At 45.5% G+C, this 16,209-nt stretch overlaps 1 protein-coding gene across 1 annotated transcript in view; it reads right to left on the bottom strand.

Moving 5' to 3' along the window:
* Nucleotides 1-16,209, bottom strand: part of ACTN4 (actinin alpha 4) — a 56,036-nt gene that overhangs the window by 6,122 nt on the left and 33,705 nt on the right. Inside the window, exons 2-8 of the mRNA XM_083370147.1 lie at nucleotides 11,807-11,921; nucleotides 8,502-8,621; nucleotides 6,377-6,463; nucleotides 4,528-4,615; nucleotides 2,731-2,809; nucleotides 2,170-2,251; nucleotides 194-431 (exon numbers count right to left, since the gene is read on the bottom strand). Of these exons, the coding sequence (XP_083226273.1) occupies nucleotides 194-431; nucleotides 2,170-2,251; nucleotides 2,731-2,809; nucleotides 4,528-4,615; nucleotides 6,377-6,463; nucleotides 8,502-8,621; nucleotides 11,807-11,921 (809 nt within the window). The remainder of the gene's footprint in view (nucleotides 1-193; nucleotides 432-2,169; nucleotides 2,252-2,730; nucleotides 2,810-4,527; nucleotides 4,616-6,376; nucleotides 6,464-8,501; nucleotides 8,622-11,806; nucleotides 11,922-16,209) is intronic.

Below are 16,209 nucleotides of genomic sequence, written 5' to 3'. Positions count from 1 at the left end.
GAATTTTGATGAGTTTTGGAGTTCCTGTTTGGTTGGAGAGTCCTGGTCTCGCTGCCGTAAAACGTTTTAAGGTTGCCTCTCCTTCTTCTAAAGTGGCCTCCATCTACGACAAGCCCTGGTTTCATTTCCCAGCCTCTCCCAAAGGAATTTTTGGTGAGTTTTGGAAAACCAGCCCGTATTTTTTTTTCCCTGCGTTGGGTCGTTCTGAAGCTTATCCTGAACTAGCTGAAGTCTGGGGTTCCCAGATTGCTTGTAGCGGCAGCCCTCTCCAAGGGAAGTCAAAAGAAGGCAGATGCTGGAAAGAACAGAAGCGGTTAATGGGAAAACGCTGTCCATCTCTGGTACCTTCTGCGCCCCGGAGAAGGCATGGTAGAAGCTGGAGACATAGGTCATAATAGCCTTCTCATCAGGACGGGCCGTGTTGACAATGTCTGAAAAGCGAACAAGAAGTATTAAGCACATCAGGAATAACTCATCTCCAAACTCATGCCATTTGAGCTCTGACATCACCAAGGGGCCGCAGCAAAAATCCAGCTTGGAAAAAAGTTAATGCCTAAGAATCCAGACGAACTGACACGGGATGTTAGCTGCCTGTCCATCGTACAAGCTGGGATGCTTATCCAAGATTTGTATCGCATTTCCTGCCCATAACTCAAGCCTGTTGAAAGACCGCAAAGCTCGTATATAACTTTGCGGCAATTCCTCGCATTCTTCTATTGCAGCGGGAATTTCAGGACTGCTCTATAATCTTCTGCAAGATCCCTTTCCGTGACACGAACAACGTTGGGAAACTGCCAGCTAGGCTGGAGGGAAGGGTCAAGTGGGGACTTAAGCTTGGAGTCGTTGCACAGCTGCAAACAAGCGTAAGCTTGACCGCCCCCGAAGACCCATGAAACCTTATCTGGTCCTTCCCAGGGGGTGGCAAGCAGTCTGGGGTGAGTCTTGTAACAGAGGTGGACTTCGACTATTCACATGTGGGGTCTGGGCTGCTGGCACTGATAGGCAGCCATATAAATCTGATTTAACAAATTTTGGGGGGGAATTTACATTTCTATTATTATTAAGAAATTCCACACAAGTCATTGAGTAAAAAGACTTGCGGCTGTTAATATGGAGGAGGAGGGGAAAAAATAAAAAATGCCTCAAAAACATTATTAGGAAGTTACTTGTTTCCAAGTCATACTCTTCCTTTGCATTGTATCTCGACAGAAAATTGCACACCTGTATGTTTGCAAGGAATGGTTTCCAAATTCCATTTCAGTCCTTCAGCCTATTTCAAAATGGTTGTTTCTAAAAAATTAATTTGGATGTTTGCAGTTTGCAACACTAATGTCAGCACTTAGCTCAGGTCACAAAACAGATTCCACAGAAATATTAGAACTACGTTTGAGATGCAGGTAGACCTTGACTTACCCCCATTCATTTAGTTACCATGGCATTGGGGGGGGGGAAGACTTACGGCTGGTCTTCGCACTTTATGACGACCGCAGCATCCCCATCAGATGGTCAAGATTTAGGCATTTAGCAACCAGCCTGTAGTTACGACGGGATCATGTGATCACCATTGGCGACCTTCCCAGCCAGTCAATGGGGGGAAAAACTGATTTGCTTAACGTCCACCGTGATTCACTTAACATCTGCAGTGATTTGCTTAATAACCGTGCAAAAAAGGTTGTAAAAATTGGGCATGACTTACCTAACAACCAGCTTGTTAATAACCGTGGCAAAAAAAGGTTGTAAAAATTGGGCATGACTTACCTAACAACCAGCTTGCTTAGCAGTGGAAATTCTGGTCCTAATGGTCGTAAGTCAAGGACTAGCTGTAGGCTACAATAACAGAATCTTGCAAGCCTGATTATGTTTTCCCTTCCCATGAATCAGCCTGAGCCTCTTCCTAATACTATCCTGTTTCCCAAGACTAAATAATATTTCATCCCTCTTTCTTCCTATAAAGGTTCCTCTTATTATGTCTGTCAAGATCGTCTCCCTAACTTTTCTGCACTGTCCCCTTCGACCAAACATTCTGACTGCAAAGAAAGGCAGAGGTTGTACTTCAGCGCCTGGTTTTACCCAACAAACTTCATTCAAACGCCGTTTTGACCTCTGCCTTGGTGGATCTGTGGAACAAAACGGGACCCCAAGATATTAAGGCATAAATCTCCGGCTTACCTTCTGCGTCTAACATCTTGGGAATGTCAAGGTACTTCTCTGCGACCTCAAAAGCGTTGTTCAGATTCGTGACCGGATCGTCCTGGGGAAAAGGTAAACCGCCGGAGAGGTTAAAACTCGGTTGAGACTGCCTTAATGGATCAATAGGAAAGGACAAACGTGGATCTCCCCTTTTTTCACTAGGACCAGCTTCAAACCTCTTAGCCAGGGCTCTTCAAACTTGGCCCTTTTATGACTTGTGGACTTCAACTCCCAGAAGTCCTCAGCCAGGCACGCGTGCCTGGCTGAGGAATTCTGGGAGTTGAAGTCCACAAGTCATAAAAGGACCACGTTTAAAAAGCCCTGGCCTAGAGTAACCCAGGTTTTTTTTGGGGGGGGGGGCAAACTGGGATTTGATCCCAGGCCTCACTCAACCCACTACGAACGGCACTGCAGAAAAAAGAAGAAAACGAGTTCGCCCAGGGTAAGGTGGAAAATATTTCAAAACCAAGAGGTGAAAGGCAGAAGAGCAGCCTGCCCCTCCCCCCTCTCTATCTCTCCCCCCCCCCCCGCAGCAAATACCTTTCTGAGCTTGTCATATTCGATCAGTTCTGGTCGGTGTCTGTGTATCAAAGCGTTAAAAGCCAGGCCGTCTTTCCAACTGGAAAAAAAATGGAAAATTAAGATCGAGTCAAGTCTCTGGAGGAAGAAGCCAAAGGTGTCTTTAAGAAAAATGTCATCACAAAACTGGGCGCCCTGTCGGGAGAACCTGTTGAGTTACGGAAGGAGATCAACATCCGGAGGCATCTGGCAAGCGCCTTTTCAGACACACACACACCTTTTGGTTCCAAGGTGGGCAACTTTCTGAGCTTTCCCAAAACAGAGCTTGCGGGTCCACGACAAGAGGAAAACGGCAACAGGATTGGGAACTTATTGTTTTCAATTTAGAGACTGTCCATTTCACTGTTGGAGCGACTCTGGGCAAGGATATAAATTTTGAATCATCCTCTGGCTGTGTGGTGGAAGGATCGACAGCCCCAGGGACTTTTCCCCGGCATCCATCAACCCGCCCAACACAGCAATGAAAAGTGAAAATATAAGAGGAATTATTCCAGAATTTGAGGATCGGCAGCCATTATTGTGGGGGGTGGCTCTTGCTATGGAGTGTCTACTCAGGAGTAAGCTGAGGAAGGGATAAGGCTGAGCAAAGTTAAGTGGACTTAATGAGGCTCAGGAATCTTGTGGTCATGGCTGTATTCTGACATTTCCTTCCTTCCTCTCTCTCTCTCTCTCTCTCTCCCTCTCTCTCTCTTTCCTGCCTCTCCTTCCCCCTTTTCCTCCTTCCCTCCCTCCTTCTATTCCTCTCTCACCACCTTTCTTCTTCTGTAACTCCCCTCCCTTCCTTTCCTTTCCTCTTTTTTTCTTCTCCTTGTCTGAGTTTCTTCTCTCTTTCCCAAGCTCCAGGGAAGGTCAGGTAGCTTTTAGCCAAAGTCCAACTTGTTCCCTTGCACAAGTTTTGAAATCTGGCCAAGAGCAGCCAATGCCCATCCTTGACCAGGGTCAGTTAAGCTGAGGGCGTGGGGTGAAAGGCTGCATTGCTCTACCTCCCCTCAACCTTGCTGTGTGGTGGGAGGATCAACAGCCCCAGGGACTTTTCCCTACTGGATGCTTCGTTGGATCGGCATCCATCAACCCGCCCAACACAGCAACCTTGCTGCAGCCAGCTGTCAACACAAAAGGCTTTTTGTGAAAAGAAGGAAATTTAGCCATTCACAAAGTTCCTTGGGCTCTCCAAATCCTGAGCCTCAGGTCCCAGCACAAAGCTTCAAAAAGTTGGCTTCCTGGCTGGCAGAATCTCTGAAGCCAGGAAATCAACATTCAGAGAAGCCCGTTTCTCCAGATGTGAGATGGCTGCTTCTGTGTTTCAAAGAGGTAAAGCCAAGAGTTGGCCCACATCTCTCTTTCTCTCTCTCTCTCTATAGATATATATATAGGTAAAGGTAAAGGTTCCCCCGCACATGCGTGCTAGTCGTTTCCGACTCTAGGGGCTGGTGCTCATCTCCGTTTCAAAGCTGAAGAGCCAGCGCTTGTCCGAGGAAGTCTCCGTGGTCATGTGGCCGGCATGACTAGACGCCAAAGGCGCACGGAACGCTGTTACCTTCCCACCGGAGTGGTCCCTATTTTTCTACTTGCATTTTTACGTGCTTTCGAACTGCTAGGTTGGCAGAAGCCGGGACGAGTAACAGGCGCTCACTCTGTTACACGGACTCGGGATTCGACCCGCCAAACTGCCGACCATCTGATCGACAAGCTCAGCATCCTAACCCACTGAGCCACCACGTCCCTTATATAGATATATATGTCGTCTTGAAAAGTTACCTGATGTGGAAATTTTGCACGTTGACATTCTTGTAAGGAGCCGTCTTCCTTTGGCACCACAGCAAGAGTCCTTCTTTGGCTGAAGTCTCTACAGAGAGAGAGAGAGAGAGAGAGAGAGAGAGAAAGGAGGTAATTGTGTTGTTTGTGTGGTGTTGTCGCAAGGGCAGGTCCACAACATCACATTTAAGTCCAGGCCAAAAAAAAAAAAGGACTGAGTGGTGTTTTTTCAACCTTGGCACAGTAAGATATGTGGACTTCCAACTCCCAACAAGGTTGACTGGGGAATTCTGGGTGCTGAAGTCCAGGCCTCTTAAAATAGCCAAGTTTGAAAAACACTGAGGTGAAGCCAAACCTAAATCCAAATAAATCAAAGATATCCCACTGGAGCATCTTTCGTTCCACAAAGAACAACATCTTTATACACGCATTCCTTGCCACGAGAAAAAGGATATTTTATTTCTCTTCCGCACTATTTATATTCCACCCAGATCCCCAGACTCTCGACGGGGAACAAGAGACTAAAACACACAATACAATAGCAAAGAAATAAAACAGATCCCACGTAAACCAGGTGCCAAAAAGAGAACTCAGGGCCGAAAATGTCTTCTCAACAAATGGCTTTCACGTGTCTGTCTGCAAACAGCCGGGAGGGCTTGGGATGCCCCCCACCCACCCAATGGAAACCCACTGGGAGGGGAAGAAGCAGCCTTTGAGGGTATTTGCAGGATGAAGGCAAAATTAAGCCAGCATCGGATCAAATCTGGCTGCAGAATGCAACTGGTGGCTAAAAAAAGGGGAAAGCGGGGGTGGGTGGGGGGAGATTCAAGGAGTGGGGGTGGGGTGAGACATTTGCAAAGCAGATGGGAAAAGAGGGAAGGGAAGGCTCTTGTTCATTAAGCTCCATCCTTCCAGCTAATTTCTGCTAAGCTTCCACACGCCAGATTGAGTAAAGCCTAAGTACACAGGTAGTCCTCAACATATGACCGTAAACGAGCCTGCAATTATGGTCGTTAAGTGGGTCATCACATGACTACGCTTCATTTTACAATCTTTCTTGCATTTAGACAGTCGTTCTAGGGCTAGGCCGTTGAAGTATCCAGGGCTGCATTTCAAGTCCATAAATCATTGCTTCTGCAGCTGAGTGAGCATCTGTGCCCTGAAAGATTTATTGGGACCGATTATTATTAATATTATTTGATTTGTATACCGCCCTTCTCCCTAAGGACTCAGGGCGGTTAACAGTGACATAAATAACAGAATGCACAAATACAGATATTGAAAACAAATTAAACCCTAATTTTGCCCAAATGCAGAAGATCTAGCCAGAAGCTACAAGCACAGAAGTCACGCTTAAGACGTGAGCACCATCCTGGATCACCACAAGACTTTGTCCTTGGTTTCGAATCTCGCCCTCTCACCTCCAGCAACTGCCTTCCTTCAATCAGGCGGTCTCCACATGGGTTGGACCACCGTTCCTGTCAATCTCATCCAGCCTGACCACTGTGGAAGGCGTCAAAGCCAAGTAAGTTGAGTTAAATCATTTTTTTTTTCAAACTTGGCAACCTCAAGATGGGTGGACTTCAACTCCCAGGGTTCCCCTGTCAGGACGTCTGGGAGCTGATGCCTGCCAAACTTAAAATTTACTAGTATGCTGGCCAAGGAATTCTGGGAGCTGAATTTCCACCCATCTTAAAAGTCCATCAGCAGTCTGGTGGGGAATTCTGAAGTCCACTCCTCTTAAAATTGCCAACTTTGAAAAACGTTGGGATACACGGGAGGCTGTTGCCGACTCGGGATGGGCGTGAGAAAAGAGCCTTAACCATCTTGCAAGCGCAAACCTGCCTCTTACCTTCCACTGAAATGTCCTGGATGGCAAACCGGAGAATGATGGTCCAAATCATACCCAGGGTCATCTTGGCGTTGCCATCGACGATTTCTGGAAAGAGAAGAGCAGGAAGAGAATGAGCAAGGAGTCTCTGCAGAGACATAGACCCAGTTTGCAAAGAGCGAAGATAATCCAGAGGGAAGCGTTTATGGGGATTCTCAAGTCATCCAGGGCACGGTTGTCCCAAAGCTGCTTTTTCAGGAGGGAACTGCCCTGAACTAAACTGAAGAAGCTTCCTGGATGAGAAGCAAAACGTCTTCCAAGAAAAACAAGAAATTCCAGTTGCCTCCTGAAAAAGCACCTTGGAGCAACTGGACTTATTTGTTTTTCCTGGAAGATGTTTCGCTTCTCATCCGAGAAGCTTCTTCAGTTTAGTTCAGGGCAGTTTGGAACTGAAGAAGCTTCTCGGATGAGAAGCGAAACGTCTTCCAGGAAAAAAAACAAAAACAACCCATGTCCTGTTTGCCTTCTGGAAAAAAGCATCTTTTGGGACTGTCCGGATGGATAAGACAAGATAACCTTTATTGTCCTTTATTTCTGTTTTTTTTACTGTGGGCACAACGGCACACATCGAAAATGAAATTTAGTTGCCCGCTTTCAAAGTGGAACACACACATGACACACACCTAACCATACTATATACATATATGTATAGACCCACACCCCTACCTATGCCTAACAAATAAGTATTAAACGTTAAGTATTAAATGGGCAAAAGAGATTGAAACATTTCCATCAAGATCACCTTCCTTACTCTCTACGCCTTCCGACCGGAGCGTGGACAGCCTGGCTGCCTTCACGCGGAGGTCCCGTGCTCAAAAAGAACAGGACACGCCTGAGATCAAAGGAACTGCTCTTATCAGTTGGCAACACTGGAGTAATTGTGCCAAGCAGGTACAATTCTTTCTCGGTCACCGGGAAAGGATCCTGGGTAAACACTGAATGCTCAGAATTGTACCTGCGCAGGCTGACTCTTCCACAAAACTCTGGCCGACGTGTTCTCACCATAGGTGGTACAAAGCCAGAACTCAAGCACATCCTCGAACACAGAACCACGAACACGCCCAGCCAAATGAAAATACACTTTTTTTTTAAAAAAAAATATGTATTTGCGTTTGTAAATTTGCTGCCCAAAGCAACGTTTTCTCTGCACAGCTTCACGAAAGGCATGTAAAAATTCTCATTTTTTTTACCCCTCGTCGTTTCAATGGGCTGTTAAATCTGGCAAAATTACGGTCAGCTTTTCTCTTGGATTTATAACGTATAAATGAGTCACACAGGTGATATTTGCTCGTGGTTGTACAGTAACCCGTATTTTCATACGGCCTCAAAACTTTACCTTGGGGTGATACATCCTCATATGTGGGTTTATGTCGATGTCATTTTTGGGAAATATTGTTAAGGAATTTTATAATTCTGGTAAATCTTTCTAGGCCAGGTGTAGGCAACCTTTGCTCTTTTATGACTCATGGACTTCAACTCCCAGAATTCCCGAGCCAGCCACGCTTGCTCAGGAATTCTGGAAGCTGAAGTTCACGAGTCATAAAAGAGCCAAGGTTGCCTACCCCTGGGCTAGACAGTCACTTGTCTGAGATGGTATAGGCTCTCCTGCTTGAGTGGGGGGCTGGACTAGAAGACCTCCAAGGTCCCTTCCAGCTCTATTCTACTCTATAGGATGGAGATGAACAGGGAAGCAGACTTAAGACAAATCAGATAAGCTAAGATAACCTTTAATGTCATTTTTTTTTACTGCGGGCACAACGGCACACACATCAAAAATGAAATTTAGTTGCCCGCTCTCAAAGTGCAACACAAACATGACACTCTCCCTGAGTCCCCAGGGAGAAGGGCGGTATATAAATTAAATAAAACATAAACATAAACAAGTGGGTGAACACGTACATGGCTACCCCCACCCCAAATATAAAGGGGGGGGGAACCCAAGTTCACTTTGAAGGCAGCTAATTTTCTATCACTAGACCTTTGCCCCCTTGATCAAACTCCCGCTTTGGTCCAGTACGTAGTAAATTGGCTGCCGATGACCAGTGCAAAAAAAAAAAACCCTCTTTATAAAGGCCGGCCCCCTTACCTTCAGCCCCTATGGACACCAACTTGACTCCTTTGCTGGCGATGAAATCCAGAGCTTTGTTCACATTGTTGATTTTATGTACTCGCATTTTCCCTCTTTCTGGCTTCGGTAACCGCTCACCTGAAATCCATAAACATAAATCCATATGTAGCCTTGGTGGCGCAGTGGGCTGATGCCTCCTTCAGTAACACCAGCTGCCTGCAATTAGTGCAGGTTCGCGTCCCACCAGGCTCAAGGTTGACTCAGCCTTCCATCCTTCCGAGGTAGGTAAAATGAGGACCCAGATTGTTGGGGGCAATTAAGCTGACTTTGTAATAATGCCGCTTGGGGTGTGTGTGAAAGCCCTAATAAGCAGGCATATACATAGAATGAAGGCTACTGCTAAGCTTGTTAGCCGCCCTGAGTCTTCGGAGAAGGGCGGGATATAAATGGAATTAAAATAAAAAAATAAAAAAATAAATAAATAAACAGAGGAGGTGGTATCTTAAAAAGATCCCAAAAAGGAACCGAACCGAGAATCAGAACACGAGTAGGGGCACGCCTCGTCTGACGGACACAACTGGGCCCAAAATTTCTGTCGCTAAGCGAGACGTTTGTTTTAAGGGACTTTTTAACCCCGTTTTACGACTTTTCTTGCCACAGGCGTTAAGTGAATCGCTACGGTTCTGAAGTTAATAACCCGGTTGTTAAGCGGGTCTGGCTCTCTCCCCCCCCCCCAAAAAATTGACTTTGCTTGTTGGAAGGCTGCAAAAACGGATTGTAGGGCCCCAGGATGCTGCAACCGTTGTAAATATGAGTCGGTTGCCACTGACGTTCAGATAAAAAAAATCAGATCAATTTTAATCACATGACCATGGGGATGCTGCAACAGTCGTTCAGTGTGAAAAACCATCACAAGTCACTTTTTTCTGTGCCGTGGTTAACTTTGAATGGTCACTGAATGAACTTCATGAGTGGAGGACCACCTGCACAGGTAGTTCTCAACTTACAGCCATTCGCTTAGCAACCGTTCAAAATCCCAAGGGCCCTGAAAAAAGTGGCTTGTATCTGGTCCTGCACTTATGACTGTCGCAACATCCCCACAGTCTCCTGATCAAAATCGGACCCCTTGGCAAGCCAGCACGTACTGATGAGGACTGGATCCTTAACTTGCCATTTGCAAACTTCGCAGCTGGTTCTGACAAGCAAAGTCACCGGGGGAGGAAGCTGGATTCGCTTAATGACTACGCAATTCACTCAATAACTCACTTAACAACCGCCTTTCTTAGCAACGGAAACCGTGGTCCCAACTATAGTCACAAATCAAGGAAGGCCTCCAGCCCTGCGGGATTGTTATAAATTTGTATCCTGCCATATTGGCAAAACTCTATAAACAATTATTAGCGAGACAAAGCCATCTCTTTCGCCTGTCAACTTTCTGGCTGTATTTTTTTTAAAAAAAAAAAATAAATTCATTTCCTCGTACCTCTGCATCAGTTCTTGGGTTAGCTCTTTTCTCTAAAGGGTCGCCCAATTCTCTGCATGCCTTTTGGGACAGACAGAGGAATCGCAACAAATTGATGAACGGAATTTTTGGTAGAGACAATTTTTTTTTGCCCCCAAGCTTATTCCTGTAATTATATTGTCCTCTCTCTTTACAATTGCAATATTTGTAGCTTGGGGGGGTGGGGGGTGTTCAATATACAGTTGTTGATATACAATGCACAATTCCCCCCCTAATTCACATATTTTCCAGCATCATTTGAACAGCAAAGAGAAGAGGCCAAACCATAAAAACAATATTGTTATGTTTCAGTTCATTTATTAATTCCGGAAGTGTAAGCCAAATAAATTTCACTCCCACGCTTTCAGTAGCTCAAGAAGAGCAGCGGCAGAAAACTTTTAAACTGAGGATTGTTTTGTATACATTTTTACATCTCAAAAGAATGCATTGGATGTGGTTACATCCTGCTTTGCTGCATTAGCCGATGTAAACAACCGCCAACTTAGCTCATTCTTAATTTAACGTTATACTGTACTGTTTTACCGTTTTAATCTTTTAGAACACTGTTTTTATTGTGCGGCAGGCCGCGCGGAGTCACTTGCCTGCAAGGTGGGTGGTATTTAAATTTAATAAATATAGCATATAAACACACATCGCTGTATTATATTTTCTTAGAAGAAAAAAATTTGACAGTTAGAACAATTTGCCAGTGGAACAACCTGCCTCCAGAAGTTGTGAATGCTCCAACACTGGAAGTTTTTAAGAAGAGACCGGACAGCCATTTGTCTGAATTGGGATAGGGTTTCCTGCCTGAGCATGGGGGTTGGACTAGATGACCTCCAAGGTCCCTTCCAACTCTATTCTATTCTATTCTATTCTATTCTATTCTATTCTATTCTATTCTATTCTATTCTATTCTATTCTATTCTATTCTATTCTATTCTATTCTATTCTATTCTATCCTATTCTATCCTATCCTTCCCTGATTGTTGCTTTGCTTGCTGTTCATCACTGAGAACATATTGTTAACAGAGAAACTCAGTAAATATAACACATTCGTGGCCTATGAAGAGTTGTTCTTATGGTCATTTCAAATCAGCATGGAAAATTAACAACCAAATTCCAGGTTTAAATGGGCTCCAGCTCAGCATACAGAAAAGGAGAAGGTGTGCTGGTGACCCATTTCTGAGACTGTAACTCCTGTTTGAATACTGGGAATACAGATAGTCCTCCACTTACAATCATTCATTTAGCGGCCATTAGAAGTTATGACAACGCAGGAAAAAAGTTTTTCACACAGAATCCATACAGAAGGCCAAAATATGGGGTACAAGCAGCCAGGAGACAGACTACTGACTAGATCTCATCCACTTCAAAACCGAATCTGAACTCAAAACTCAAGTTATTTCATTAAGACTGTCTGCTTAAATCAGGGCACTGAACTGGGGCCAGGGGAAGAGAGGGGGCTGATCGAATCTGCGTTCAGTTTAATTTAATTTAAGGGTTTCTTCACTGACTCCTCTCTACGATCTGTCGCTGAGGCTTCTTCGCCAGCAGCCAACGAGGCAGCAAAATTTAAGTGCTTTGGGAAAGCTTTTTTTAAAATAATAATAATAATAATAATTATTATTTTTAAAAGACGGCTTTGATCAACCCGATGCCCTGAACGTTGTCTGGGCATCCTTGGAATGGGAAGATCCCCATTTGGAGAGGACCACATGAGGAAGACGCAAGGATCCAGAATCATCTCCAGCAGCTACCTAGAGCTAGAGCCGAGAAGTCTTCTGCGGCCTCGAAACGCGCCGGCCCTCTGGAGCCTCACCTGAAATGACTTCCAGCAACAGCATCAGCTTGAGACCGTCGCGGAAGTCTTCGTCGATGTTCTCGATCTGCGTGCCGGCTTTCCGAAGGTGGGAATTGCACCATGCTGTGAAAGTCTAAGAGGGAAAAGAGAGAGAGAGAGAGAGAGAGAGAGAGTTGACATTCGGGAACATTCAAGGCTCAAAGGCGGAGCACCGGATTCTTGCGCTCCTTGAAGACAAGAGGCAAGCCAATGGAGATGTGACTTTGGCCGAGAAGACGACATCTCCAGGCGCCGATTTTCTGCCCCTCTTCCCATCCACTATGTAGCTGCTCCAAAACCGAGACGGTGTCAGGCCCGAAGAACCAAGAATGGCAGGAGTTACCTCTGAGTAGTCCCTTTATTGTTACTCGCCTGCAGGCAGAATCTTGGCAAACTAAAGCTACTACATCTGAAATAACTATAGAGATCCTCTGGGAACTGCTAGGGAGGACCCAACCTTGTCCTCTCCCTGCCCACCAGACATTCTCTGTCTGTTTGGCCCCTAGGAAGGACCCCCCCACTCCCTCCTGTAACTCTGGATTAATTCCACCGCAATTTCAGGAGCCGAAGTTTGGCAACTCCTGGAAATTCACAAAATTCCCCTGAACCCCGCACCGCCCGAGCTATGCAAGCCCGCAACCGTCCTTTTGGAAGTAAACCAGGTTTCCTGGCTTTCTCGTACAGTCCCTAGTAAAGCTTAGTTCTAATCTTCTGGTGAAGTCTGCTTCCTGATCTAGGCCACATCAAAGGCCTGGCCGAGATCTGCTCTCTGTCATTCCGGACACACCTCAAAAGTGAGTGAAGTTACAGAAAAGCAGGATTCGACTTAATACTCGTTCGTTCATCATTGAGAGGGCAGTTTGACAGCTGTTTTTTTCAAACTTGGTAAGTTTAAGACGTGTGGACTTCAACTCCCAGAGTTCCCCAGGCAGCATACTTTAAAGACAGGGGTCTTCAAACCTGGCCCTTTTCTGACTTGTGGACTTCAACTCCCAGAATTCCTCAGCCAGGCACAAGTCCACAAGTCATAAAAGGGCCATATCTGAAGACCCCTGCTTTAAGATGTTCCAGTAGGTTCCATTTGTAGGCTGAGGGAATCCTGGGAGCTGAAGTCCACACATCTTAAAGTTGCCCCTCTTGAAAATTCTTTGGTTTTGTTCTGAGGAACTCATCTCCACAAAACAAAAGCTTACTCAGTCAGCATGCAAAGCTCACATGACGTCCAGAGAATCTTTGCAATTGTAAAAGCTAGAAATGTTAACTTTCCCCCCCGATTTTGGTGAGATCCGGCACAAGCTGGAGAAAAGGAGAAGAAGCTACTGGTTTTCCAAGCTGCAAAATCTTGGAAAACTGTGGGTAATAACAAAAAACCTGCGTCACATACGATGGGCTGGAAGGGACCCTAGAGGTCTTCTAGTCCAACCCCTGCACAAGGCAGGAATCTTTATACCATCCTGGACAGATGGAATCCATAAAAACATCCAAAACAGGGGCACAAACAGTTATGAGATTCCAGACAAGGAATAAGCTCCAAAATTCTTCTAAAATTGAAGTTCTCCTTCCTCCCACAGTCTTGGAGGTAAAGCTACTCTCGTGAGGCTGAGACATAATTCACCTTGCTGAAAAAAGGGTCTGAACTGGCACGGCGGATTGGGTGCCCTGCATACAAGCTTCGCTTTTTCTCCCTTTGCAAAGTTTTGCAACTTGCAAACTAGTCCTGGGTTCTCCGAGCAGGAAAAAATAAATAACAAATGGACCCAGCTTGGATGCGGGAGCCAGGAGTTAACAGAGTAGCACAGCTGTTCACTGGGTGCGCCAGCAGAATTTTTTTTTTCTCTTTCACATCTGGAGGAAGCTTCCCCCCCCCCTTCGGTAGAAATGATGGGACCGTCCCGGCTCATTTTCTCCTACTAACCAGGAGAAAAGTGATCTAGAGCAAAAGTTTTGAACCAACCCCCCCACACACACTTCCCCATCTTTTTTCTGTAGGAGACAGAAAGAAAAAAAAAAGACGATGCTCTGTCTGCTCAACCTGAAGTAAACCTCAGATGGAAGGAGAAAGAGGATGTCCTGTTGACCTATGGCCGAGAAGATTATTCAGCAAGCGAGCCCACTTTTCTGGGATTAGCAACAGAAGTTTTGCAACAGGGAAAACTTTAGGCAGTGAAGCATCAGCTGGTTCCTCCTGGCCTTCAAGACCTTGCACATAATTTTGCAACCAGCTTCTCTTTCCCACCAAAGTCAAAGTCCTAATTCATTTTCAGGAACAAAACTCATGGGGTTTACAAGTCTTGCTCTACCTGTGTGCCCGCGGAACATGTGTGTAGTGGGTAATGATGAAATCCAAAGTTAACAAGGGAGTCACAAGGACACAGGGCCTGAGGGGAATTTGGCGTCAGCTTCCTGGAACCGTCTTTCCAAAGCAGGGGAAGAAATTTTAGAAAAGCCCCAGTTGCAATTTCTTCTTTTGAGAAAATTGCATAAGCTGCCCCAAGTTTACTTAGGCCTGGTCTAATGCATCAGGGTTGGCTTGAAGACGATGACCCCGTCAGATAGTTTTTGGAGGAAAGGATGAGTAAGGAACACATGTGGAAAGTGTGGTCTGAAGGAGACTGGATTTCATCCTCTTTCACCATTACAACGAATCATCCAGAGCAGAAGACCAGAAAGGGAAAACGGAAATGTAATGTCTTAAGTGATACACATGGTCATCCTAGCATCTGATACCATGAGCATGAGATGCGAAGAGATGAGACAACTGTAAAAGGAGATTTTCACCAAAATAGGCTGGGTTTATGTGTCACATTGACATAGTTTGGAAAACTGGAGGCTAAAACATGTAAGGAACGGTGGCTGGAATTGGGCATGTCTAGTCTAATGAAGAGAAGGACGAGCGGGGACATGATAGCAATCTTCCAACATCTCAGGGGCTGCCCCAAAGAAGAGGGAGTCAAGCTATTCTCCAAAGCCCCTGAAGGCAGGACAAGAAGCAACGGATGGAAACTAGCCAAGGAGAGAAGCGAGCTGGAACTAAGGGGAAACCTCCTGACAGCTAGAACAATTAACCAGTGGAACAACCTGCCTCCAGAAGCTGTGAATGCTCCAACACTGGAAGTCTTTAAGAAGAGAATGCACAGCCATTTGTCTGAAATGGTATAGGGCTTCCTGCTTGAGCAGGGGGTTGGACTAGATGACCTCCAAGGTCCCTCCCAGCTCTATTCTGATTGTGATTCAGATGTGCTGTTGCCTACTTCCCATCGCTCCAAAACCTCCTCCACCCTTATTTCTTTCTGGGATAAAAACCACCGCAAGTACAATAGTGAGTTTTCCATTATCCGACCGACGCCAGTTCTTCAAAAGAATCCATCATTTTTGTTCACTGGCAAAGGGATAAAATAAAATAATAATAATAATAAAAGATCAGGAGGCATCTGGGTACACCTTTTCTGACTAAGAAAAGTGATTTGTTCTGGATTTATTTGGTTACACCTAACAACTTAATCATCCCCGTTCTTCTTCAATTTTTGCTTCAGGGCAAAGCTGATTTTTATCCCTGCGCAGATAAATTTCTCAGCCGATCCATTTGAGCACAAAGCACGCTAGGCTTTTATGAGTTGTTTCTGCTTTTGAATGAAACGCATTCATCAGAAAAGGGCTACTGAACTCCTTTTGATTTTGGGCTATCCCAGATTAGTAGTATAGGTAGGATTTTGCCTCCCACAGTGCTGGCTTCCAAAAAAGGATGCCCAATGTGTTATTTTATATCTCGTATTTATGTAACTGTTCATTCAACTGACATGGCCTACTATCTCAACAGGACTCTGGTGTGTGTGTGTGTGTGTGAACAGAACTAAACACTAAACTCAAAACTAAACACTAAATTAAAACTGAACAATAAACTGAGCACTAAACCTTAATCTAAACTAAAAGCTAAACACTAAACACAATGACAAGCATTACAAAAATTAAAATGCAAAGCTCCCATCCAGATCGAGTACACAGCCTGTCTGAAACATCCCCCACCCACCCCTGGAAATTCAGTGGTGTCTCCCTTCTGCTCCCTCTGCGCATGGGCGAGGCGAGGCGAGGCGGGTGGCAGAAGACGCGGGTGGCAGAGCCGCCTTTTCTAGTTATCTGGCTCTGGGGCTACGAATAGGTCTTGTCATGCTACGTCAGTTGTCACCCGCAACAGCCCCGACTCCCAACACCTCCCTGTGTCTCACACTCACATGCACATGCACACATACACACTGGGAGCAGATGGGATGGCCTCTTCAACCATCCATCCATCCAGTGTATGTCTGTCCAACTACCCATCAACAGTGTCTCTTCAGCCCTCCATCCATCTACAATCTCTCCGTCCATCCATGCATCCATCCGTC

This window comes from Vipera ursinii, assembly GCF_947247035.1.
Source record: "Vipera ursinii genome assembly, chromosome: 9".
NCBI classification, from domain to species: domain Eukaryota; kingdom Metazoa; phylum Chordata; class Lepidosauria; order Squamata; family Viperidae; genus Vipera; species Vipera ursinii.
Note: the sequence above shows the minus strand (reverse complement) of the source record. Positions and strands in the feature narration are given on the sequence as shown.